This window comes from Lissotriton vulgaris, chromosome 8 (genome assembly GCF_964263255.1).
Source record: "Lissotriton vulgaris chromosome 8, aLisVul1.2, whole genome shotgun sequence".
Lineage (NCBI taxonomy): Eukaryota > Metazoa > Chordata > Amphibia > Caudata > Salamandridae > Lissotriton > Lissotriton vulgaris.
Genome location: NC_141696.1, coordinates 204959384 through 204986586, shown reverse-complemented (window position 1 = coordinate 204986586; position 27203 = coordinate 204959384). Strand labels below are relative to the sequence as shown.

Here is a 27203-nt window from a genome sequence, read left to right as displayed (position 1 = left end):
CTCATCTTCAGATTTTTCGAGGTTTGTAACTGAGGATCTTTTCGCTGGATAAAAGTTACACCTGCAATTTACAGCCCTTCAGAATGACATAAATGAGGTGTGAGGCTCTGTTTCAAAAGCATAATTATTAAATTATCGAGCATCATGCAAATGTACCACAGCAACAAATAAGCAAGAACTCCCCATTTTAAGCAAAGAGTTTGCTTAAAAAACATACCCGATTCTTTGTGTAACGTGCCCGTCCTGAAGCTATTCCAAGCCGCTGAAAGAATACTTCAAAATCATTGCCAGATCCCAATTTGTTGATCCTTAAGGGAATTAAAAATAGCATAGGTGGTTAAACGACTGCAGTAAGTAAAAAAAAAGTATTTTGTCAAACAGATAAGTATAAACATTTTACTGGTTGTAACAATGTATATGTGTTTGCTGCTGGTTTTCCAAATGTCTTCTGTTTTCTTACCAGTAATGTTTTTTTTCACTAATTGCACGGTTTTTTGTTGGCTTTGATGGAGCAGGATTTTCGCGAAATGAAAACTGCTGCTGTTTGAATTCCTCATTTACTAAATACTAAGAGAAAACTAATTGTGTGATGCTAAAAGGGCTAAGCTAAACTGAGCATGCGTACAACATATTGGGAAAGTGTTGAAGTAGGCCGCAAATGCTCAAGATTAATGCAAAAAGTAACAGCCAAACGCTGTGAGTTTATTATTACATTAATAGTTTGGTGTGTTGTGCAAAAAAAATAGAGAACGTGACCAAAGATGCATATAGAGAAAATAATAAGTGGAAAATGTTTGAAATAATGATCATGTTTGTATTTGTCTTCCCTAGAAAATGGCCTTTAAGCCTGGAGAGAAAGGCCTCAGAAAAACTTCAGTTTAAACTGGCTTAGTTGAGAAGCCAAAGGGAGAAATTGTTTAAACAACTTCTTCGTGTGTCTCTGGTGATTTGCCATGGTTGCGTGGACGAAACAAAGGGGAACAAACAGTCAAATTTCCTCTGGAAGGAGGCATGGGGACATTCATTCTACCAAAACTGATACAAAGCACCATGGCAAGACAGATGATGGAACAAGAGCTCCAATACTATTGGATTGTGCACAAAAAAAATCTACATAAAAGTAGCTGCAACGAGGGAGGGGTGGGGGGACCGGTCAAGCAGGGAAGCAGGAGGGGATGGGGAGATGAGCAAGCAATGATGAGAGAGGGCCGGAGGAGGCAACAATGAAGGGTAAAAAGAATTACCTTAATTAAAAAAGGATCAGCAACAAAAATGAATGTGTCATTGTGGAATGTATCTGGTGAGCACTGAAAGCGCTCCAATTCCATTGGCTCATGTTCATGCTATTGCAAGATGGAGCGAGTGCTCCAATGCCTTCAGATCGTGCAAAAAACATAAAAATAAACAAGTGCTGTTCGTGTTTTAACAACTTTTTAAGAAAAGCCTTTGTTTATATACAAGCTATGCATTTTAGTAGTATGTGTACAAGGGAGACTATGGCAAGACGGAGGACAGAACAAGTGTTCCAATACCATCGGTATAAATAAAAGCAGCAGCGACGAGGGAGGTAGTGGGGGGACGGGTCAAGCAGGGAAGGAGGAGGGATGGGGAGATGGGCAAGCATCACCAAAAGAGGGAAGGAGGAGCAACAATGAAGGGGTAAAATAAAAAATACATAATATGAAGCAGGATCAGCGACAAAAAATGTGCGTGGAATGTATCTGGTTAGCACTTAAAGTGCTCCAATACCACCGGCTCATGTTGGCGCTATGGCAAAATGGAGGGAGGACTCTAATACCATCGGATCGTGCAAAAAAATAAATAAACAAGTGCTGTTTGTAATTTTCAACTTTTTAAGAAATGCATTTGTTTATATACACATGCATGCATTTTAGTGGTATGTGTCTACAAGGAAGACACAAGTACTCCTATGGAGTGCTTGAAAAGAAAAGAAAATAGCTGCGCAAACTGGGAGCAGTGTAAGGGGTAATGCATTTGGTCCATGGGAGGTCCAAACACAAGAAGAGGGCATGATGCCCGCATGACAAGACAAAAGGCACCAAAGAAAATGAGAGCGATGCTGACGTTTACCAATGGTAGGAGATGGGCGGCCTGCAAGCCCACAGTCAGAACACAACACGTCTCTTCGAAACAGTGCATGTGCTGTCCAGACGAGCAGCACATGTCCTGTCTAGCCAAGCTCTAATTACAATAGATTTTGCACAGGTGAAACCTACTGGCCTTGCCAAGGCTTTTTGTGTTTAGAAAAGGGGAGATTAATTGATTTATCTGTAAAAATAAAATTTGGAACTTAGGCATAGGCTAGGGAGATAATATGGCATCCTTTCTGAAGAGGATGTGGTGTAAGGGCCAGAGCTGCTGACTATGGAGCGGGTAAACTGGGTTTGAGTTTTGGCATCGGCTTAAAATCCTTGATTTTGAGCAAATCACACAATCTTGTTGTGCCTGAAAAAAATTAATGCGTCCTTGTGTAACGCAACTAGTGCTAATGTAAAGCATTCCAATAACTTCAAGTGGTGTTGGCGCTACATAAAATTGCACAAAAAGTGTGAAAAGCAGTCGGTGTAGGAGGGGATCTGTGCAATGGAGTTCAGTGAGGTCAAGCAGCGACAGGCGGGAGGTGGACAGCAACCAACAACACTGAGAGTGAGGTGACAGCGCATTGTGAGCGTGCACTCAAAACATTTTCATAGAGGTTGGTACCTGTCTGCCTGCTTAGAGCATATTTTGTTATGCTGTGGTGAGGCTGCTGTGATAACAATGATCTACTAGGTAATGGCTACTTCTCAGTACATGAAAGAATCAACAGAAACAGCAATTCTCCAACTGACGACAGCAGGACTTTAAGGATGCTGACTTGGAAAATTACCTAGGCAAGAATGGGGTCCGACCTTGCATATTCACTACCTCATCAACTTATAGTATAAGTCTTATACATTCACCTCAATGACTTATGCACCCACTCCAGAGACCGGTCTCTAACCTATACTTCAATCATGCCATAACTGTACAGAATCTGAGAGCCATGAAAGTTATTACTAGTCTTGATTTGATTTTTGGTTTTGTATATCCCTCAAATGCCCGGCGGCGTCTTGGCGCTGCTGCTGTCTAGTGCGATGTTGCAGGGGGAATAGTTGCTGCTGATTAATGACGTGTGAAAAGCCAAGTTTTTATTTGCTACCGAAAGATCAGGAAGTCGGAGCATTTGCTTATTGCCAGGGGTAGGCCGTTCCAGAGTGTAGCTACTTTCAGTAGAAAGGCAGTACACTTTACTCTAGGGGGGATAATAGCATTGCGTCTAAGTATCTGGGCTTTCTGCATGGGGAATACCAGGCCAACTTTTCGCGGAAGTATCTTGGTTCTGAAGTATGCAGTGCTTTAAAAGTTATGCATAATGTCTTAAATTCTAAACGTCTTGCTATGTTTAGCCAGTGCAGATTGACCAGTGTTTAGACTGCTGACTTATGTTTGGGAATGCCGGAAAGGAGTCGGGCTGCCGCGTTTTGTAGTGTTTGAAGTTTGTGTAACAACTTTGTTTGGATACCAATAAGGAGAGCATTTCCATAGTCCAACTAGGCCAAAATCAGGGAGATGACAACAGTTTTTTGAAGTTTGTTCGGGATGTATGGAAAGATTTTCTTTATTAGTTTTAGTGTATAAAACACAGAAGAAGAGAGTGCTTTCACTTGGTGGGCTAAGTGGAGTTTATCATCAAAGAGAACTCCCAGGTTCCTTCCTTTCTGTACTGGAGTTGGTAAGGGTCCCATATTTTGGGGCCACCAGATTGGCGACCAAAAGGATCTGTTGTTTCCGAATAGTAGCACCTCTGTTTTACCAGTGTTTAATTTTAAGCAATTTATTATCATCCAGTGATCTATTTAAACCATGCAGGAGGTGAATCTATGACCCACTTCTTCCTGCTCTTTGGAGATTGACATCACAATTTGGGTGTCATCGGCTTAGGACACAACTGAAAAACCTAGGGACTTTATCAGTTTCATCAGAGGGCGACATACAGATTGAAGAGGGTGGGGCTTAGTGAAGAGCCCTGCGGTACCCCACAGGGCAAACTGAATTGTTTTGACATAAAATTGCCCAAGGTCACATGGTTTTTTCTGTGCGTTAGAAAGTCTTTCAGTATAGTCAGAGCTATGCCTCCTATTTCCAACTCCATTAGTTGGTTGATCAAGATAGTGTGGTTGACCTTGTCAAAGGCCGCCGAGAGATCGAGTAAGATAAGGATGGCTAGACCACCTCTATCCATGGACCATCTGAGGTCTTCTGAGGTGGCAAGCAAGGCTGTTTCTGTGCTATGAACCTTTCTAAAGCCGAATTGGGAGGGGTCCAGCAAATTGTTGCTGTCAATGCAGGCCATCAGTTCATTATTTAATGCTTTCTCAAGTAGTTTGGCCGGGAAAGGGAGTCTGGAAATGGCATTATAACTACATACAGCCTGATTTATTTATTTATTTATTTATTTACGGGTTTATACCGCGCTAGGATCACCTCCCGAAGGAGTATCTCCGCGCCTTGAAAACCTTTTCAGCTTGTGGCAGTAGGTACACAGATATCACTAGTTGGAGAATAGGAAGGTTTTTAACTGTTTTCTGAACGGGAGATAGTCATGATTCATCATAGACCCGTTTTGCGAGTCTATAATAGCGATTCATAAGGAATCGCTATTACAGACTCGCAAAACGGGATTCATGTAGGAATCGCAAAAAGAATTGCGATTCCTACACAATCCTTATTTGCGATTAGCTAATTGCTAATCGCAAATAAGGAATAACTCCCCATTCATTCCTATGGGCCAAAAGGCCCATAGGAATGAATGGGGAGTATTCCTTATTTGCGATTAGCAATTAGCTAATCGCAAATAAGGTAGCGATTTAAAGGGTGCCAGGGGTGTCCAAAGGACGCCCTGTAGCACCCCTTAAATGCAAATTGAAACAGGTGTTGCGCACACACATGTCCAAAGGACATGTGTGTGTGCAACATGCAACTTAGAAAAATGCTTCTAAAAGCATTTTTCTAAGTTTTCGCTATTTACCACGAGGTTTCACCTCGCGGTAAATAGCGGGCCGAAATTGCGAATTCGCAATTTAAAAATGGATGATGAATTGCATTTAAGGAATCTCAAATAGAGATTCCTTAAATGTCATTCATCGCAAAATAGCGAAATCGCTATTACCGATTTTTGCATTTGGGATGATGAATCCCAAATGCAAAAATCGCACTCGCAAAGGGCCAGATTCTGAGAATCTGGCCCTTTGCGAGTGCTATTCTGCATGATGAATCAGGCTGTAAATGTATATTTTTTGGGGGAAGGGGTCTAGTGGAGACCCTCATTTGCATGACATTATAAGTTTCAAAACCTGTTCTTTGTTAAGAGGAGAGAACCTGTCAATAATTGTTAGAGAGTTATTCACAGCAGGCGTGAACTCTTCGTTGTGATTTAATATGAAGGAATCGAAGACCTCAGTGACTTTATTTTGAAAAAAACTAGCAAGGTTGTCACAGAAGGTTTTATTTGCTGTGGCACGAGTTTTTATCAGTTTTATTATAATTATACTTTTTGATAATTTAGTTATCATTCTAAAAAGTTCTTGGGCTGAATTTTCTGCTAGGAGATTTTTTTCAGGGAAGTATGGTCTTCCCTGCAAGATCAGCTCTGGGAGAAATAGAAGACGGCATGTATTTTCTTTTACAAACTAAGGAAGCTTGCTTTGCTAATGCAATATTGGCCCAGTTCTGTGAGGAAGTAAAGCTTGCACTACTGCTGTGGTTTGTACCGATCCTGCGATGAAAAAGGCTTGTGCTGATGATATCTTAGCTGTGTTTGTCCTTTGAAGTTGGGAAGCTTCAACTGTTTCTGCTCAAGCTGTACCTGTTCTATGAAGACAGGTATTTCCAGTGCTATTTAAATGAAAATATTGTTGCTTCATCTATAACGGCATCAAAGCGCCTGTGTAAAAGGAAGAAGGCAATAGAATTGCTTCTTTGGTCACAAATAAATTTGTCATCCTGGCAGAACGTGGAAAGAATGTGATACCCATCACTCTTACATGGGAGAAACAAGACAAATGACTTGTCTCTTCAGTCATAAATAAACTTGTCACAGCAGCAAGGCTGCAGTTCACCAACTGTAATAAAAGCCACTCAGCACAGTGATAAAACCTAAGATGCTAAAGTTAAACAGTCCCAAAAAACCTTTTAGGTAAATGCTTGTACCTCGCTATTAGAAACTAGGGCAGTCAGAGGCACTTGAGGTAGGTCGAGGATGAGCTAAGGGCTGTTCTCCTCAGACGTCACAGAGTTACTTTTACAGACAGAATGCAACAATGATGGGGCTGCTCAGAATTATGGGACCCAGCCATCAATACCTTCCTACCACTGTGCTATTGGTGCTGTTAGTGAAACAGGAGATGCTTTGGTGTTGGCATGTGGGTCGCAGGCCCAAGCCCTAAGCGCCCCGACTTCCCACACCCAGGCAGCTGCGACTGTGGTTTGGCAGCATGGCATGGCTTGTTTCATAACACAAGCTATGATTACAGTACTTGACATGTGAAACATGCTCCATGTGCAGACAGCTTTGCCAATAGGATGTTGCAAGGCCGCTTCAAGGTGTGGGGTTGGAGGAAATTTGCCCAAGCACCCCCCTCCAGCCCAGCACCATGCGTGAGACTGGTGACATACCCTATGAAGCAGCAACTGTTTCACAATATTTGATGCCTGATACCTATATTCCTTGGGAAGATGCCTGACCCAACAGGGGCAATATTCAAGCACCAAAATGTGTTGATGGAAATGAGAAATAGGGTCTGTTCCTCAGCCCTCCTGTTTTTAAACTTGGGATGGGGAGCAACCAGTAAAAACACATTTTAGCTCCACCTCACAGAATTTTAATATAGGTCTGACATTTTAACAAAGACAAAACATAAATGTTGACTTTAGTGACATAGCCGCACCCAAACTCGTGAACCCATAACTAGGAGATTTACAATCAGTCAACAGGAGTACTCTTGAATTCTTCTCAGTGAAGGATATGGAACCCACTAATGAAGTCTACCACACTAGGCAGGTGAGCGTTCATCCCCTAAGAGAGTCCCCATGAATGTAGTTGATACTATAAGAGGTTTGACTGTTTCTTCCAGTTTTGCTCTTCTCATATTTTCATGGAAATCGCACAACAGTCTTTACTCCGCTCAGTCCTTCTATAGTGTATTATCTATGTGTGACTGTTGTTACTGTCCTGTTTGTGTGAGAGAATTCTGTCCGGTTCCTTCTGCCACTGTCACCTGTCCTTAAGTTAATTTTTGTTTTAGGAAAGGCTGCACTGCTGCCATTCATGTCGTACCTTTACTGTGTTTCTACAACACATAGGAGAAAATGATCTACATTGCCAATGCTTGTTTTAATGCATGATGTGTGTGACAGAGTGAACCCTTACAAAATATGTGTGCAGAGTTTACTTTTGTATTTACGCTTGAAACAAGCACATTTTAAATGTAGTAGTCGAAGTTTTAAAATATAACTGACAAGGGGCCAATTCTGGCATTTTAGCCAACAGCTCATTGAATGCTGGGTTTCTGGGTCCATGATGAAGCTGTTAAAAGCAAAACTACAAGCCCCATTATGCAACATTCCATTGGTTGAAAAAAAAAACTGATAATCGTACCAAATGCCCCAGCAACAATGCTCAGAGTTGTGAAATGGAACATAAAATGTAGTTGCTGGCTTTCTGTTTTTTTGTTTTGTAGACAATCACAGGTTAAACAGCCCACTAGATGAGAATGTGAGAAGCAGCAGTTAGACATGCATGGAGATAACGCAGAAAGGAAAAAAAATGTCCTGCCACCACTATTCCCAAACACATCCTCGGACTAGAACTGGGTGCGATTTTGATGGGGCACTTCGACTACAGTGAAGTGCCTCGTGCTGAAGAAGTGCAACACGTGTTGCAAGTGCTTCCCTGCAAGGGCCAAAAGGGAATGTAGGTGAAAAAGTCACGACTGGACACTGACCAAATGACCTAGAGTCAGTTGGTCACACTATAAATAAATGACTTTTACATTTTTTCCAATGGAAGTAAGTTATTGTGTAGAACTTCAAATGCATGACTTTCTCTGCCTTTCTGGCATCACCTATGCAATAGAAACAATTGATAGACTGAATGCTGGACAATGCAAACATTCACCACTAGTAACAAGGACCTGCGTTTAATCCATTATTCTTTTGCTCACCACACCACCCCAGTTTAGACCCAACCATATGCAAATCAGTCTTGACCCTGTTCCTTGTGGGAACAGTTTAGCCCAAACTGCCAAGCCATGTCCTCCTTGGACCGTAAACAAGCATATTGGGACCGGTTCAGGGCATCACCCTTCATACAGCCAGGCTAGCTTGAATCCAGTGGTGTAGTGCGCACGGAACCCACGTCTGGGCATACCCTTCCCACTTAGGGCGACATCTCTAAAGAAACAATTGATGGACGGAATGCTGGACAATGCAAGCATTCACCCCCAGTCACAAAGATCTGGGTTTAATCCAACATTCTTTTGCTCACCACACCACCCCAGTTTGGACCCAGCCATATGTAAATCAGTCTTGACCCTGTTCCTTGTGGAAACAGTCCAGCTCGAATTTCCAAGCCAGGTCTCCCTGGACTGGATACAAGCATCCTAGGACCAGTTTCAGCGCATCACCCTACCTCAGCCAGGCTAGCTTGAATCCAATGGTGTAGTGAGCACGGGACCCATGTCTTAGGGTGACAAATGCAAAAGAAACAATTGATGGATAGAATGCTGGACAATGCAAACATTCACACCCAGTCACAAGCATCTGGGTTTAATCCATCATTCTTTTGCTCACCACACGACCCCAGTTTGGACCCAGCCATATGCAAATCAGTCTTGACCCTGTTCCTTGTGGGAACAGTCAAGCCCAAACCTGGGACCGGTTTCAGGGCATCACTCTTCATCAGCCAGGCTCCCTTGAATCCAGTGGTGTAGTGAGCACGGGACCCACGTTCTTTTTGCATTTGTCACCCCGAGTGGGACGAGTATGCCCAGATGTGGGTCCTTGCTCTCCATGCCACTGGAGTCAAGCTATGCTGGCTGATGAGGGATGTAAGCCCAAAACCGGTCCTAGAATGCCTGTTTCCAGTCCAGGAAGGACCTGGTCTGGCAGTGTGGGCTGGACTGTTCCCATTGGGCACAGGGTCAAGACTGATTTGCATATACATGGGTCAAAACTGGAATGGCATGGTGAGCAAAAAAACGATGGATTTAGGCCCATATCTCTATACTTGGGTGAATGTGTGACATTGTTCTGCATTCTGTCCATCAATTGTTCTTTTTGCATTTGCCACCCGAGTGGGACGGGTATGCCCAGATGTGGGTCCCGTGCCCTCCATGCCATTAGAGTAAAGCTATCCTGGTTGATGAGGGCTAAAATCCCGAAACCGATCCTAGGATGCTTGTTTCCAGTCCAGGAGGACCTGGCCTGGTAGTGCGGGCTGGACTGTTTGCATTAGGCACATGCTCAAGACTGATTTGCATATGGCTGGGTCCAAACTGGAATAGGATTGTGAACAATAAAACAATGAATTTAAGCTCAGATCTCTGTACTGGGGTGAATGTGTGACATTGTTCTGCATTCTGTCCATCAATTGTTCTTTTTGCATTTGCCACCCGAGTGGGACAGGTATGCCCAGACATGGGTCCCGTGCTCTCCATGCCACTGGAGTCAAGCTATCCTAGCTGATGAGGGCTGAAAGCCCAAAACCGGTACTAGGATGCTTGTTTCCAGTTCAGGGAGGACCTGGCCTGGCAGTTCGGGCTGGAATGTTCCCATTGGGCACAGGGTCAAGACTGATTTGCATATGGCTGGGTCCAAACTGGAGTGGGATGGTGAGCAAATAAAACGATGGATTTAGGGTCCATATCTCTGTACTGGGGTGAATGTATGACATTGTTTTGCATTCTGTACAGCAATTGTTCTTTTTGCATCTCACAGGCATCACCAGCAGAGCAAATTTGGATGAAGCTTTAAGACATTTGTTCCAGGCTCCTGGCTACTAGGTTGGGTCATATTCTACAATTGTGGTGCTCTTTGTGTCCCATTCAGTCTTGTCCCCTATGCACTCCCTGAGGTGTCACATACCCCTCTCACCCTCAATCCTTGTCTGTCTGCTTTGACCCTGCACCTCTCCCTTCCATTGGGTTTGGCACTCACCTAGAGAGGCAGGGGCCACCTGCCACTCCACTATCCCATCATCCATCTCCCCGTTTCGGTGCGTACCCCTTCAGCCTGCTGCACCCCAGGCACGGCATAAGTGTGAGCGCCTACCTCTCCAGGCATCCGCTGTCCTACCACTGTAGAGCAGACACTGGTACAGTCATAGGATAGTGGCAGGCATAAAGATAGGGAGATGTATGAGGCGTCACAGTTATCACCAGTGTGTGAGTTTTCATTGACTTAACACTGGTGACAAGCGGTCCCTGTTTGGGGCAGGTGATAACTGACTCTTTATTCCATCAACGGCAGAAATGTACAACAGTACACCACTTTGTTCACCTACCAGCCACCAACTACCCGCAGATTCCCTCGTTGTCATGGACACTACAGCAACAGGTTTGCCTGTGTCTTCGCGCCCTCAAAGGGTTTTTTCAGGAGGCGTAAGATGAAGGTGTGTTTCCGGAAGTCCGGAATGAAGGCTGTGGTGAGTGAGCCATTGAAGATTGGCATTAGGGTGGTGCGAAATGTTGAGTCATTCATTGAAGATGAAGTGTGGGCATGGATCTGAGGAGAAGCCAGGACAATTTTTGGCGTATACTTCTTGTCAGGTTGGATGATTGCGAGAGTGGAGAGGTCTGATTAGGGTGCCTAGTTGTTGTAAATGGTGGTGATCTTGTTGCTCAAGTATTAGTAGAACTGAGTGCAGAGTTCCCATGATGGGGTAATGGTCGTAGTGCTGGTGATGGTGGGCATGAATTCCTACACTATGGTGAAGTTTTCTGTTGCACTGTAGGAGCGGTTTTCAATCGATTTGGTGATAGCAGCACACTTGGTGGTACTGAGTCATTGGAGATACATCTAGAGGGATGATTTTAATGTCTGTCATTGTGGTGAGAGTGTCTTCAGCAGAAGTTCTTCTGTTTTGAGTGGTGCTTAGAGAGTTGGAAGTCTTACGTTTACCAGCTTGTTTGTGAATTGGTCTGTGTGGTGGGAGGTTTTGAGCGGTACCAGTGTGTCTGAGAAGGAGGTGATGCAGATGTTAAAGTTCAAGAATAGCAAGAGTAGAAGTTGTGTTGTGGTGAGCATCAAGATAGAAGTTCTGTGGTCCGGATATCCTCTTGGATCTTGTTCCAATTGTACCGGGAGAACTTGTTGAAAGTGGTTCTATGTTGACTGGGTAGGTGTAAGCTGAAGTGAGCGAGGGATTGGTCAGTCCAGGTCAGTTGGTGGGTTTGTCTACAGTGATTTATTTATTTATTTTAGAAGTTTTATGTAGCGCTGGCTAGACCCAGAGGTATCAGAGTGCTTTACATGATCATGAAGATAGTAACAGAAGAGGGCAATATTTAAACAGCATGGAATACCAAAAAGTTAACAAAAGTGAAACAGCTTAAAAGTATACATATCCAAAAACACAGATAGAAAGAGCAATAGCTATATACATATATGGCATGGAAATGAGAGAACAAATTCAGGTATACATTCAAGTATAATTCAAGTAAATATATCAAATTCACAGATAGATAGAGCAATAGCTATATACATATATGGCATGGAAATGGGAGATCAAATCCGGGCACAGGATAAGACCCCCAATATTGATTGAGGAGGTGTGTTTTGAGTTTTTTTTTAAAGAAGATATAGGAAGGGTTGCATCGCACGTCTTTGGTGAGGGCATTCCAGATGTTTGGGGCATTTCAGGAGATGGAGCGGGATGGTGTGGATGTCTTTTTTAGCAGGGGTAGGACTAGATGTCTGTGAAGGTGGTGAAGACAGGGTCGAGGAGGTGTCTGGATACTTGGGTTAATCTGCTCACTTCTTTGGTGAGTTCAATTATGCTCATGTCTTTCCGTATGTTGGTGATGTGTTGTCAGCGAGGTCCTCTAGGTAAAAGTTGAGGTTGCTGAAGAGGATAAAAGCTGGAGATTAGCACCAGTGGGGCAATGAGGTCAACAAGATTGGTCCCGAAGTTGGGACCGGGAGGTCTGTAGAATAGGGCCCCTGCTAAAGGATCAGGTCTTGAACACAATGAGATCGAGTTGGTTGCTGGAATTAGCTGGTGAGAGGGAGCAGATGGCTCTACAACACCATAACCATGTCTTTATACACTTCTAAAAACACAAATACACATAAATACACATACATGTAAAAAATACATATGCCTACCAGCATTAAAAAACTCCTATGAACCCCTATGCTATGTTGTGATTCTTTTTGTAAAACTACAAAAAAGTACATTCACTGTAATGGTTTGCACTGTTCTGCATACATAGTAATGGCGTGCATGGAGCATTCCTCATTGTTTCTGGGCTACACCTCCAGATGCATGTATAATTGATACAATGGACCCTTTCATGACTCCTGATAGCCTGTGAATATTATTCAGAACTTCTGTAACACCGAAACATTGTCAGGTGTAAAAACACTAGAAAATCTATTGCCTCCTGGATGTGCTCCTGAGAGGCTAACTTTAGGACAAGCATTTGTTTGGTTGTCGTTTATATAATCTCTGCCCAAATGTGGCCAATGTCTATTTTCTTTAAACCTGATCTCCCACGGTAATATTACAAGTGTTCCTTTCTTACTGCAAGTCTTTTGTGGGAGGGAAGGTGATAGAGCTGACAGCAAGGGAAGTACCATGAGGAATAATGGCGTATGTGCACAGCAAGGGTTGTGATATGAGTATGCTTGATTGTGCATAGAGGGGAATGAATAGAAGTGGCTAAGATGCACAAGGGTAGCATGCCTTTTATGACTCAAGATACCCCTTGTGTTCTTTGAAATCAAAGATGATGCCAGAGCGCTTAAATGGGGTAAATTGTACATAGACATGGGCAGTGTGGTAGAGATACTCCGCTACCAATACACAGTCAATGTTTTGTGACAGCATAAGCAATCTCATATATTTTCTTATAAGTGCTGTAAGCAGGCATCAATGCCCATTTGAAGCCCCACTCAAGTGTCACACGGGTTTGCACTGTGTGAACTGCAATTGGCAATACTTATTGAGAAATGCAGTGCACCTTTGTGAACTGCAAATAGTCTCTCTTCATGCACACAGGCAGTGTTATTGTGTATCAGTTGCTTTAGGACCACAACAGCCAAAATTGGTCCCTTGGTCATTTGAGCACATTGAAATGTAGCCCAGTAGGACTATGTTGTAAATAAGTTAGGTAGGCAGCCGGACACGTCTTCAGGGTAATAAGATAGGTTTATTAAGTTAAGACAAGATAAGACAGCAGAGCAGTAAAACCTCACAGCTGACCAGACCAACTGCCAAGGCTGGAATCTCCCACACACACCAGGTAGAACACTCTTAGGTTAGAAGATAGAAACACTAAAAAAGGACTACAGACACCAAGTAGCCATATTGAAACAAGTAAGAATATACAACACAGCTTCTCCCCTTACAAACAAAACACAAATGAAAGACTCAACCATATAGTAAGAGTTAAAGAATGGAGAAACACAAAGAAGGAAACATATAACACTTAGGAGATCAAGGACCTCATGAACTTCCAGAACACGAAGGGAGAAAGAGAATCAGGATCAAGATGAGAAATATGATGAAGATCATTATGACCACCACCTTCTCCCCTTCGATTGACAAAAATGAAGAGCCAGTCCACTCTCTACGATCCATCGTTGTGGCCATCAAAAACGGAAATAGAGAGTTCACTTTCTCCAACAATATTTGTCCGTCGCAGCTTTAAGCTAATTATGAATATAGAACAGTTCTGGAAAAATGCTCCCAAAGGAAAATTTGGAACCAGTTTTTTTTCCCAGTCCAAAATCTAGTTCTGAACCACTTGTCTAGGTTTTGTATCTTTCCCTCAGGTTGTGAGTCTCTTGTTGTTGTTCAGGACTCTGAATTTCCTTCGAATTTCCTTTCACTTGTGGACAAACTGACTCAGTACTATGGGCTAAAAGTCTGGTTGTAAACACAGAACACTTATCCCGGTTCAAAGAACCACCCTGTCACAACTTTCTGTCGTGGTACTGGAACTGTTGTCCATCACGAATCTCGCTCGTGAACACTCCCGGTCCTGGGACTCCCTTTGTCCACTCCCGGTACTGATTACTGGACTTTTTTCCTCCCCCGGTCCTGGGACGTCCTTTGTCCTCTCCCGGTTCTAAATCTGGAACTTTTGTCCCCTTCCGGTCCTGGGACGTCCTTTGTCCTCACCCAGTTAGATTCCGGGACCTTTGTCCCCTTACAGTCCTGGGACAATCTTCTGTCCGCTCCCATTTCTTGGTTCTGCAGGTCCTGGAATATATTTTGTCGTCTCTCAATTGTTCTCTTTTCTCTCTGAGAGCTTTGCCTCTTTTTAAAAACCTTTGTATACTTAGACCACAGGAGTCACCATCTAGATCTCGAGACTTACTGTTGTGGCACTGGAGCGTTTGCCCACTTCCACTTGAGACCACTTGCGGGACTTTTGTCCCCTCCTGCTTCTGGGACCTTTGTCCCTGTTGAAGTTCAGCAGTTCCTTGGTTTCACTTGCCATATTTTCCAGGTCAATGTCAAAAAACACTTTTTTTTTTACATTTCCAGTTGTATGGCGTGTCTTTGACTTGTTCTATGCCACTTTCAATATTTCCAGTTGCGCTACTTGACTTTTATTTGGTCTATGCCAACACTGAATTTTGTGCTCCTTGTTCTGAGATTATACCTTATCAGTGCTAATGAACATCACTACCCACCCTCGTCTACAAAATGTTGTAAATAAGTTAGGTAGGCAGCAGGACACGTCTTCAGGTTAATAAGATAGGTTTATTAAGTTAAGACAAGATAAGACAGCAGAGCAGTAAAACCTCACAGCTGATTAGACCAACTGCCAAGGCTGGAATCTTCCACACACACCAGATAGAACACTGTTAGGTTAGAAGATAAAAACACTAAGAAAGGACTACAGACACCAAGTAGCCATAGTGAACCAAGTAAGAATATACAACAGACTAGTTGATGAAGATGTCTACTCCCAGAGGACATATGTTGCTCTAGTGAGGCTGCATCTGTCATCAGATAAAATTAGAGAAACCTTTCCACTTTTCATCCATTTTCTTCAAATTACATTGCAAGAAGAACTTGGAAAATAAGACAGAATCAGCTTAACCTCTTCCATGCTCATGACAAGGTCAGCTCGTCATGAGGCACGGTTGAGCTGTGCTTATGACGAGCTGACCTTGTCATGATCCATGGACTATTGGAATTTCCAGCACAGGAGGGGAAAACCCCTTAGCATCCAAGGTGTTAAACAACCTGTCTTCCTATGAAGTTTCTAGTTCCAACAAAGTCCACCACATAGGAACCTTCAGTCTTGCAAAGTCTTACTGCTACTATTATATGGGACACTCCTTCTCATTAGACAACAGATGTCCATAATATTTCCAGAAATAAAGGCTTTCGAGTCTTTCCCACTTCCTCCTAATATGATTGGTTCTGGACTTGTTTACAGAGACGTGTCTGTTCATCTTGAATTATGGTAAATTTGTCAATAAATAGAGATCCATTTCAGGGCACAGCTTGCTTGGATATTAGTGTTCCATTCCCTTGACTCATGAAAATGGAGGAACAACGTTCTCCTCTCCATTGAAATGCACATTATTGATCTCTAGCAAGCGTAAGTAAAAAACAATTTGACTTTATGTAATTCCTGACTTCTTACAGCCACGGGTTCTGTGGCTATATTCAGATTAGTCTTACTCCCTTCTCTTTAATAGTGGCATGCTAGTCCAGATTGTCAATGCTGGCAAACTTCTTCATGGTTAAAGTTTGTTCCCAAAGTTCTGGATATAGTGTAAGTAAAGTAATTGTCATGACTGTATAACTATGCACATTATCTCTACTTGAGTCATTAACTATCATATCCTGTGGATACTGCTAATTATAGGATGTATGACAGAACCCTGTATGCATTTCCCATGTATGCCTTTACACTGCAGTCACTACCACAACTGTGACGTTACCACGCTTACCTTTAGAACGCAAGTCGTTACAACTACTTGCCTTCGGGAGGTGCTGGTTTTTGGAACAGTATAAAGTACAATTCCAACTCCAGTCAGTGTATCAGAAGGGAAGGTGTTGGACTTAAAATCCAACACCAGTTCAACAACGCACCCCCTTAAGCAAGTCATTGTAATGATTTGCATGGTAAAGGAACACGTGGTAACGTCGCAGTCAGGGTAGTGACTGTGGAGAAAAGGCAGGTTGTGGTTCTGCCTGCAGGGTAAAGGAGGTTTCCCTTAATTATTAGGCATTTGGTCACATCTAGCTTCCACTGGTAAGCTGAAGCACACCCAATGATTAGCTACTTAAGCGGCAGGTTTAGTATTTTGCATAATGGATGGTATACTAGCATTTGGGCCAAGTAGTCACACTGCTGGAGATGTCACTACTTTTAAGACATGAAGGCTAAATATTACACGATCCTCTTTTTTATCAGGAGACTTTCCTTGTGACCGAATGTTTCTCTTGTAAGCTCCCTTATGTGAACCATCACGTCTTCAATGAAAATGAATTGTTGGCACCAAAGCAAAGAGGATTTAACACAAATAGGATATCCTTGATTCTGCGTTCACAAAAAAAAATCTGCAGTATGTTACCCTTATACCAGCAGTTTAGCCCAAATTCCAATACAGAGTCTGCCCAGTCAAGAGACATGGAAATGTCTGCTTTCGAAAAGACGTGCTCCCCACCCAAACAGAAAGCACTTCCCTCTCAGATGCCAGTTCATGACTGTATCATTTATGCAAATGTGGCTAGGGAGAATCCCATAGTGGTGAGGAGTTACAGAACTGTGGGAGTTACTCTACCCGCAAAGTTGCTCTTCATTTGGCACCACAGAGGAACAGATGGAGTTGAACAATTCATACAAGGGACCAAAGGAGAGGCAATATTCTTCTTTGGCAATGACACAATGGAGTGTTAGAGCAAACTAGTTAGGCTACACAGACCCATTACTTTAACTTCTATAAAGCATTGAGAAGAAGTGTGGGGTTATCTGCAGCATCCTCTACTTGTTCCTTTCTACAAAGAGGCCATAATCCAACACCAGACCTGTAGGCATAATCCTGAATGATTACTTTTTTCAACCTTTCCTATAAGTGAATTTTCAATATATGTTCTGAACTTTTTTGGGCCCACACATTGTGATACACAAGAGCCTTTCATACTTAGGATGACCTTAGAAACACACACTTCTCATGGATCAAGAACAATGAGGAGATATGCATTCAGATGTCTGTCTACAAAATATAACACCATATTTTAACCATATTGTGATAACTAGGAAAATAGACCCACTAGTACAGATGTTTGTCTTTATGTTTGAGCTGTCAGTTTCAAGAGAGCAACCATATGGAAGGTGTACTAAGATCCTCTACTTGGTTGCATTCCTAACACTTTTATTTTAAATAAGGGATTCTGACATTATTCTGATATATTATTTACATTGCTATGAAAGATATATTTCAATGTACATTTATGCAAAGGGTATTTCCTCAGAGTCCAGTTTTTCTGAGTTTTTCCCCTAAAACTGTAATGTTGTGGGGCATATTGTTCCTGGTGGGTATTTTATAGATTGGGGATTAAAGGACTCCTGACCAAAAACATGTTTTTTAAAGGGCTCTCTTGTAAATATCTTGCTGTGATCAACTATCCAAATACAAAACAACATACCAAGGTGGCTAGGCCATGAAAGTACTGTTTGTACAGACCCAGCAGACATAGGAATCAGAGTATTTCCATTATGACTCATACTGTGAAGTACTTAAATTTACTGATTTTGAATCTTTTGGAATAAATCTAATAAATTGGCATCTTTCACATTTCAAGAAAAGCAAGAATGTAACACTTACCGGGGAGCATTTATATGTTCAGTCCAGTTGTCTTTCTGGTGCCAGCTCTCATAGAGAGATTTACCTTCAAAAGTATCATCAGGACTAGGAATCTGAAACGATAAGGAAGTAAATTGTGTTTATAACACACATAACAGTACAGTAGTTCTACTAATAGAGAGGCATTCTCCTACCAAGCGATCTAGTGCTCTTTTCAGAGTGGAACCCGATAACACCTGCATGCATTAGTCATGGTATTAGATTAGGAATCATGTATTTTATTAACTCTTAACCACTTGGTAGAGCCTGTTGAATGATTTTCCACAGCCTTCTACCACTCTTACGATCATGAAGACAGTAAGAGAAATAGAGATGGATCTGATAGGTCAGGCTATCTCAAATATTCTAGGTTACCTCCTTATCTGGCTAAAATTGTGTCAAAAATAGCCTAGCTTCATGATCCTTCACATCCAACTAATTTCTGTATTTCTATTCAAAATGTACATGGGTCTTCCTAACATCTGCCTCCAGATACAGTCCTGTAGCAGCAGGGGGGGGGGTCGAACTGAAGAAGTCACTTGGAGGTCCCAAAATATTTGTGTGTTGAGAACTGGAACCCGTCTGAAATACTGGAACCATGGAGAGATTGCCAGATATAACTGGTCTCTAGAGAGGCATGGCTGAACCCTCTGGAAACAAAGTGACTACTGACAGCTTGAGTGGAGAAAGTAGGAGAGTGCCACATCTGTCACTCTAGAAAACTTGCCTGCACCTTCTGTAAAAGCTGCAGAACCTGTAGCAAAAGTAGATAGGGTAAATAGTTGCAACAAAATCAGGTGGCTATCCACAAAAGGCCCTCCTTGGTCCCAACTGAGTGAGGAGGAAGTGAAATAAGAGAGCATCTGGTATACAGTTAACAGATATGGCTGACAGCAGTTAAAATACAGCCCATGGGAACCAGTATCCACAAGTGGACATTAGCGAAGGGACTAAATATCTCTGTTAGTTTATGAAAATGATGGCTAGAAAGCTGTTGTGAAATCTTTGAGGGGTAAATAAGAGGACTGTGAGGACAAACCAAGAGGTCTGAGAAAGAGAAAGACCCAAATCTGAACAGCTGTCTGAGAAGCATGTCTCTTTAATCCAAGAAGAATTAGAATGGGAGAAGAAAGTCAATGCTTAAGGGGCAGTATAGTGGCCACCTGATGCCCTACAAACATTTGACAATGGTGGTCCCTATCATATATGTTTATCACAAGTACCAAACAAAGTCCTTCCTTACTACGTGAAAAGACTGACCAGAAAAACACCAAATACCACAATGGGCAATTATGTCTGAACAGAACCTAGGGGCCTATTAGGATGACGGGCGGACTTTGTCCGTCTGCCATCCTAGCGGGGATTGGGACCACCCGCCATAAGGGCTGGGGTCCCGTGGAGGGTATTAGGATGTGCCCGCCACAGTGGCGGGCACATCCTGCATTTCTAGCATTGTGGCGGGCGATGCTCTCAGCACCGCCCGCCACAATGCTAAAAATGCATTTCAGCATTTGCATAAACAAAGCATCAGGCACGGCGCGGTGCCTGCCGGTTTGTTTATGCAAATGAAGGGGGGTACCCCCCCGTGTGCAACCCCCAACCCTCCTTCAATCTGAGCCCTACAAAGGGCCCCCAGAGTGAGGACCGCATGCCTTTCCGTGCAGGTCTGATAGCCCATCCTAATATGGCTGACGGTGTCTAATAGACACGCCACCATATTAAGCATTTTCCGCCCCGGCTGCAAGGCGACCAGGGCGGAAAAGCGGCGGACGGTCTTTCCGTCCGCCGCGGTCCCCCCCGCCATTCTAATATGGCGGGGGGAATTCTGGAGAGGATGTCGGGCGGATTGCCTCCGCCTGGCCGGCGGTGGCTACCTCCAGCCTGGCGGGGCAATCCGCCCGACATCCTAATGGGCCCCTTAGTTTTAGGATGTTGTGTAGTATCTGAGTTGCAAACAATGCTTTGTAACAGCAATTTCTGCAGTGATTTTATTTTTCTACCTCACTTTTAATATTCACAAATTGTGTCACCCTACCTTTACTTTCTGATTGATTAGAGTGTACAAAAATGCGTTCTATAGAATTAAAATGTGCACAAGAGAATAGTCCAAAAGTTTATTCTCATTAAAGAAGTAATTTTTCTGTTTCTGAGAGTAGCTTTCATGTGATATGTACCTGTTCTAGAGAGCACACAGCCATTTCAAATGTAGAATATCCACAAGTGTCTAGTAAATCACCTAGATAATAGCAGGTATCCAAACAGTTAATGACTTTTATATTATTTATTCTATGAAATGTATTTATTCACTTTTAAAGCATCCAATTGTTTGTGTGAGGGAATTAACAAACCCCAAGTAGTCACCATGACTTGAATTTAGAAATGGAATTCCACTTTCAGTAGCATCATGTTTGATTTCTTTTTTAAATATGTTGAATACACATAGAAGCTTATATTCATGCATATATTGAAAAATATTAGCATTTTAGCTTTATAAATGTTCAGTCACCAACAAGCCCAGCACAAACCAAAAATTTGCTAGCATGTGCTACGCAGGTAAACTTTTGCATTCTAACGACTGAACTCAAATCAAACTGTATTTTTGATGGGCTTGCAAAAACGCAACCCAATATAGGTTGCCAATAAGCATATTGTTCCACTTTTAATCTTGTTGATGCTGTAACAAGGAATCAGACATGTTGATGCTGTAACAAGGAACCAAGCACATTACAAGTATGGAAATCTGGTCTTTTAGATGCAGACATCCATCTGACAGTAGTGTCATTGTTGTTTTATGCTAATAAGAATATCTTTCAAGTTCAGCTGTATCTGTTTGCAAGAGCTTATACCATCAATACAATACACAGAGGCATGGGGGTTAATACATGATTCACGATCCCTCAGCCACTGGTCGCTATAGGTATATAGTAGGTTTTGATCAGCTGACATTACAGGCATTAGCTGTTGTAACTTCCATTCATGATGCATGGGGATTTTTTGCTTTATTGCATCCGTCAGTGAGCACTTCAAGCGTCTATTTCTGGAGATATCTCCATGTCTCCCTGGATACAAGCTTTCAAGAGATCTATCATATGAGATGTCTAAGCAGGCCAACGCTGTCTCTTCCTCCTGCTACAACACCCTCCCCATGTGACGCAGGATCTACAAGTGGATCCCGACCGAAAGAAGAAAAACGGTGACACAGGCCTCGTCAGCAGCAGACTGGATCACGGCAACGCACTCTATGCAGGAATCCCAGCCAAACACCTATGACGACTACAACTCATCCAAAATGCCTCTGTCCGACTCCCCCGCCGCAGGCACATCACCCCCCACCTGAGAGACCTACACTGGCTCCCCGTCGACAAGAGGATCACCTTCAAGCTCCTCACCCACGCACACAAAGCACTCCACAACGCCGGACCAGCCTACCTGAACAGCAGACTCAGCTTCCACACCCCCCTGCCAGCTCCGCTCCTCCAGCCTCGCCCTCGCCGATGTCCCCTGCATCCAACGAACGACCTCCGGCGGCAGATCCTTCTCCTACCTTGCCGCCAAGACCTGGAACACCCTCTTTACCCACATAAGATAGACCCAAGACCTACTCACCTTCAGAAGACTCCTCAAGACCTGGCTCTTCGAGCAGTAGCAGCACCCCTCCTCCCCTCAGCGCCTTGGGACCCTCACGGGTAAGTAGCGTGCTTTACAAGTACTCTGATTGATTGATGAGATGAAGACAACAATAGCGGATCCTGTACTGGGATCAGAATTACCACCATTGTCCACCTCAAGTAGAGGGTGGCTCAACAAACCCTGTAGCACCATCATGGGTCAGCTCTGATGTAAAAAGCCACGTGGACGGCACTGACATTGCTTCCCCCTGAGCTAGCCTGGAGATCCCAATAGTCTGGCGTTGGTGACCAGAAGTGGGCTGATTGGGCAGGAGCAAGAACACCTACCTGCATCTACGGTCCTGGAGGTTTAAGATATGTGAACAATCCCAGAACTGTGCAATAAGGAAAATGATCAGAGGCACAGAGAGAAGCTCACTCAGGTGCCCAGTGTCACCCGGGCGGTGCTGACATTACTTGCTGCTATTGTGGTTTTAAAGCATACATTTAGTGGAAGAGACATATGAATCTGAAATTTGGACATGACTGAGTGAGATGGGTGCGGAGATGAGATCACACTTGTTGTCCAGAGAAGAAGGGCAATGCAGGTGAGTGCACAGAGGACTAGTGAAAGGCATAATATATCAGCAATATAGGACTTAAGCAAATTAGCAACCCCAGAGAAAAAGATAATGTGATGGGTCAACGTGTCAAGGGGGAGGGAAAAATAAGGTGATCCTTGTCAGCACTTCATATGATGCGAGACTCAACTCAACAGGGAAGATGTGTATCAAGACTCTCTGCAGGGGTACAGTGCCTCAGCTTCATCTGGGGAGGGATCGCGCCAAGTGAAGGTGGAGACCCTTCCTGCTCATAAATCTAATAGTTTTTTAATACCGATCTAAACAATTCCTTTCATTTAGACTGTCCCTGCACCAGTTTCCACCTTTCATCGACTTTCTCATGTTGTAGAGACGTCTGATAATATAGGTTGGTATTGCATGATTCTATACCCCAAGATATCACTCATGCCTCAATGTAGAGGAATGTTTATTTTGGATTCAATAGAAATTCGAAAATGACTAGCACCCCCTTCAAAAGCCCTGTGTGCAATACTGGAATATGCCTATAGGGGCTGGAGTTTTGAATGTGGCCTGCCAGCAGTGCTAGCTGTGAGTTTGTGTATCTGTGAACTACCTTGGTTCAGTTGGCTTTAACCATTAGCAGGAGGGGTTGTCCTTTTGACTTGGTATCAAGCTACAATCATGATGAAGATATACGCTACTTACAAAAAGTGGCTCACATAATATTGCATTTATTGAGTTTCTTTTTACAATTTTATGATGGGCCTGCCTTCTACAACCAATTCTAGCTGCCCTCAAACATCCCCTTGCCCCTCCCCCACTCCGATTCCCACTCCAGTGCTTCCTACCTGTCTCCATCTCACTTTAAAAAAAAAACATTCAGGGCCTGCTAGCTGTAAAGTGCTAATCGGCCAATCAGTTTATTTTAAACTGTTCCTGTGTTTTTTGTATTTTGTACTTTACCATGTGGACATTGTGTTAACAACAAAGCACAGTTACGCAGGAAGCCTAAAGTCCAGCTAGTGTAAAATAGCAGGCATGAAACAATAGATTAAAAGACAATTGTCTTTTCAACAGACCAGGGCTCTCACTAGAAAAGGGTCTGTTGGAGCTACAAACTAAACACGTAAAATCACCCTAGTATATATACAATTTCTCTCCTTACAAGTCAGTGTAGCATGACCATGCCACAGAATTCTGCTGCTCTCAGCAGAAACACATCTAGTGTGCAAGTGGCAGGATCGTCCCTTCAAGGAAGCAGAGGACGGACTTGAACAGGAAATATCATTCATATCTACAAATACTACCTCTATTCTTCTAACAAAATCCTTGCCAGGTTTGAAAACATGGTTACGCTTACTGAAAATGTGCAATGTACAACACAGGGAATTATAGCCCTGAAAGGTTTTCAGTTTATATTATGCTATGTGAAGCTTCACACACATAGAAAATAACATCATATTTAGTTGACAAAGAATACAATATGAAACAGTGAGTCAGTCACCAACCCATACAGCCACTTATACACAAAGTGAAACACTGATACATACATTTCAATATTTAAAAGTTACTTGCTAATATATGTATTCACTAAGATACACTTAATAAGGCAGTTAACCAATCAATTCTTTTAAAAACAAACATCCATTTACACACTTATTTAACCATTTATTCTTCCATCGTCCTTTACAAATACATATATAAAACATATATATTTTTCAGAAAGACACACATTCACTGGATGGTGTCATCAGTGATGTCATGAGTGATGTCACTGACCATGTCATGAGTGATGTAATATGTGACGTCATCCGCAGTGCATTGCAGGCGCGCACGTTATAGTGAGTCCAACTAACTATAACGTGGAATTTCATTGGTTTTATGTCAGTAAAATTTACCGCTAACTATAACTGGTGTGAAACCTATGGTTTTTTCAGTGAATTTCAAAGGTTTTTTTAATGCTAATTCCTAACTATAAGTCTCACTTTATAAGTAAGACTGTTAGCGCTCTAGTTGTTCTTTAGAACACTCTGGTACATACTGTCATTGGGCTATAGTTGCGCTACATCTGGCTGATATTTGGGCTACATTTGTATTTTTTTGTCTCTGGTGGCCATCTTTGGGCTACATTGGGCTATATTGGGCTACATTGGGCTACATTTGGGTTACATTTGGGCTCTAACATATATATAGCCCAATGTAGCCCAATATATATTTTTTAAAAGTTAATTTTCTTAAAAACAACTGGAGCATATATCTTGAGACATAGCAAAGGCACATCGGGCTACCAGTCCTTACAATTTTTCAAATTTTTTTTTTTGCATGTTGTTTTGTTTTTTTTTTGCCCTGGAGCGCTCCCGGTGCGCGCCCCGGTGAGCGCCCCGGAAAGCGTAGTATTTTGAAGCACCCCGGTGCGCGAACCAGGAAGCGTCCCGTTAGCCCCAATGTCGCGATCAAAAACAACATCGTGACGCGTCGCGAAAGCGTGACGTATCGCGCAGCCGCGCGATGTGTCTTATGACGCGCTGCGTAAACGCACCCGGAAGCGCTCCGCGGCCCGGAGCGCGTAACGTAAGCGCTCCGGAGTGGGTAACGTAAGCGGGTCATGTGACTTGAAAAAAACACTTTTCATTGGTTCTCATCATTTTTTTCTCCAAAAAATGAAAGCCCCCTCCTTCTTTCCTCATTCTTACTTTCTTCATTGACAGAGCAAGAGTATTTTTGAGCAAACAATGGCATCACTTGTTGCTGCAGCTGGTGCACCCCCACCACCACCCCCACCACCAAGAAAAGAAGGTCCACCACCACAGTTTCTTGGAGGACAAGAAGAAGAGGAGGAAGAAGAGGAGGAGGATCAACAACCAAGGAGCTTCCTGCCTGAAGAACCCAGACAAAGGCACGTTAAAGTGCACTTTATTTTGCAATTCTTTTATTTTCCTGATGACCAGAAAAAGTTGAACGCCTCCAAAGTCACCTGTCTTATTTGTGACAAAGTTCTCTCCAGGGGCAATCCCACAAAGAAATATTCTTTTGGTAATTTTACCATGATCCGCCACATGGAGAGGTGGCATCCCAATAACTTAGCCCAGGCTGAAGTACAGGAACTTCGAAACAACCCACCCCCTGTGGCCAGCACTTCCTCTACTGTACCCTCACTTCTGGTCCTGAAGAACGCCAAATGGTGCCAAATATTCAGCAAAAATTTGGCAACCTCAAAATTGTTTGCATTTTCTGTGGCAAAACATTATGTTATGGTGAACTTAGTGTCACCTTAATAAATAATGCTGTAGACAACCACCAATGCAGCAAGAAAAGGAAGCAGTAATTCTTTTTTTTTTTTTGCTCCTGTTGAGCCATTTCCAATTCCCTGTTTTTTGTTTGTTCCCTTAAAAAAAAATATATATAAAATTGTTCAAAAATACAAAAAAAAAATGTTCAGACAAATAATAATAAAAATATAAAACAAAAAGAATTTTAAAAAAAGTTATTTTCAGAACTACCTCCCATTTATAAAATATTGCCCAAAATTTTAAACTCTGGCATTCTTTTTTCTCTTTTGTGCGCTTCCCGGTGCGCTCCCCGGTGCGCGTACCGGGTGCTCCCTCCGCGACAATCGAGGCCTCGAGGCCCTTTCATAGCCCCCACATCAAACCTAGGGGATCAGGGTGGGTCTATCCTGCCCCCTTATGGTCATTTCCCCCTTTGTTTTGGCCACCTCTTGTGTCTCGATCCTACCGAGACACAAGATGGCGGCCGCTTCGGACTGTTTCGAATGTTTACAGACACCCTAGAGCCAATCAGCTTTCCGTGCACAAGTCGCGTGGCGCACCCGGTGCGCTCCCCGGTGCGCGTACCGGGGCACTGCCATAGATATATAAATTTTTTGAACCTAAATTACTCAAAATCCACTGGAGCACATATCTTGAGACATAGCAAAGGCACATCGGGCTACCAGTTCCTACAATTTTGCCAAGTTTGGTGGTAATCCATTCAGCAGTTCGGGCTAAAAGTGAGTTCGACCGCCCATGGAAATTAACATGGGGAAAACACGTTTTGGGACCCCCTTTTATCTCGGCCCCCGCTTGACGAATCCCCCAGAAACTTTTAAGGAAGGACCGGAGCTCCGCGAGGCCAATTTGAGGAAGTTTTCAAGCAGATTCATCAACCGGCGCCAAAGTTATTCCAAAAAGAATTTTGAGATTTTGCATTGAAAAAAATCCTAACTATAACTACCTACTGGCGACCGCCAGTAGGTAATATATATATATGTTTCCAAAAGAAGTTGGTTGGTCCACGAAAAACTGAAAATACATTTACCTGGAAAGAACTTGTGGTCTGTCTCCTGCTTCGCCGGTCCTGGGGGATCGGAGGTGGTAATGCGGAGTTCAAGTTGATATATATATATATATATATATATATATATATATATATATATATTCACTGAAAAAAAACATAGATTTGACACCAGTTATAGTTAGCTGGAAATTTTACTGACATAAAACCATTTAAATTCCCACGTTATAGTTAGTTGGACTCACTATAACTTGCGCGCCTGCAATGCACTGCTGATGACGTCACATATTACATCACTCATGACATGGTCAGTGACATCACTCATGACATCACTGATGACACCATCCAGTGAATGTGTGTCTTTCTGAAAAATAAATATGTTTTATATATGTATATGTAAAGGTCGATTGAAGAATAAATGTTTAAATAAGTGTCTTAATGGATGTTTTAAAAAAAAATGATTAGTTAACTGGCTTATTAAGTGTATCTTAGTGAATACATATATTAGCGAGTATTGTTTAAATATTTAAATGTTTGTATCAGTGTTTCACTTTGTGTATAAGTGGCTGCATGGGTTGGT

At 42.8% G+C, this 27203-nt stretch overlaps 1 protein-coding gene across 1 annotated transcript in view; it reads right to left on the bottom strand.

The window, feature by feature from the left end:
* Positions 1 to 27203, bottom strand: part of LOC147696876 (glutamate carboxypeptidase 2-like) — a 653445-nt gene that overhangs the window by 136556 nt on the left and 489686 nt on the right. Inside the window, exons 14-15 of the mRNA XM_086933984.1 lie at positions 18121 to 18212; positions 218 to 308 (exon numbers count right to left, since the gene is read on the bottom strand). Coding sequence (XP_086790110.1) covers positions 218 to 308; positions 18121 to 18212 — 183 coding nt within the window. The remainder of the gene's footprint in view (positions 1 to 217; positions 309 to 18120; positions 18213 to 27203) is intronic.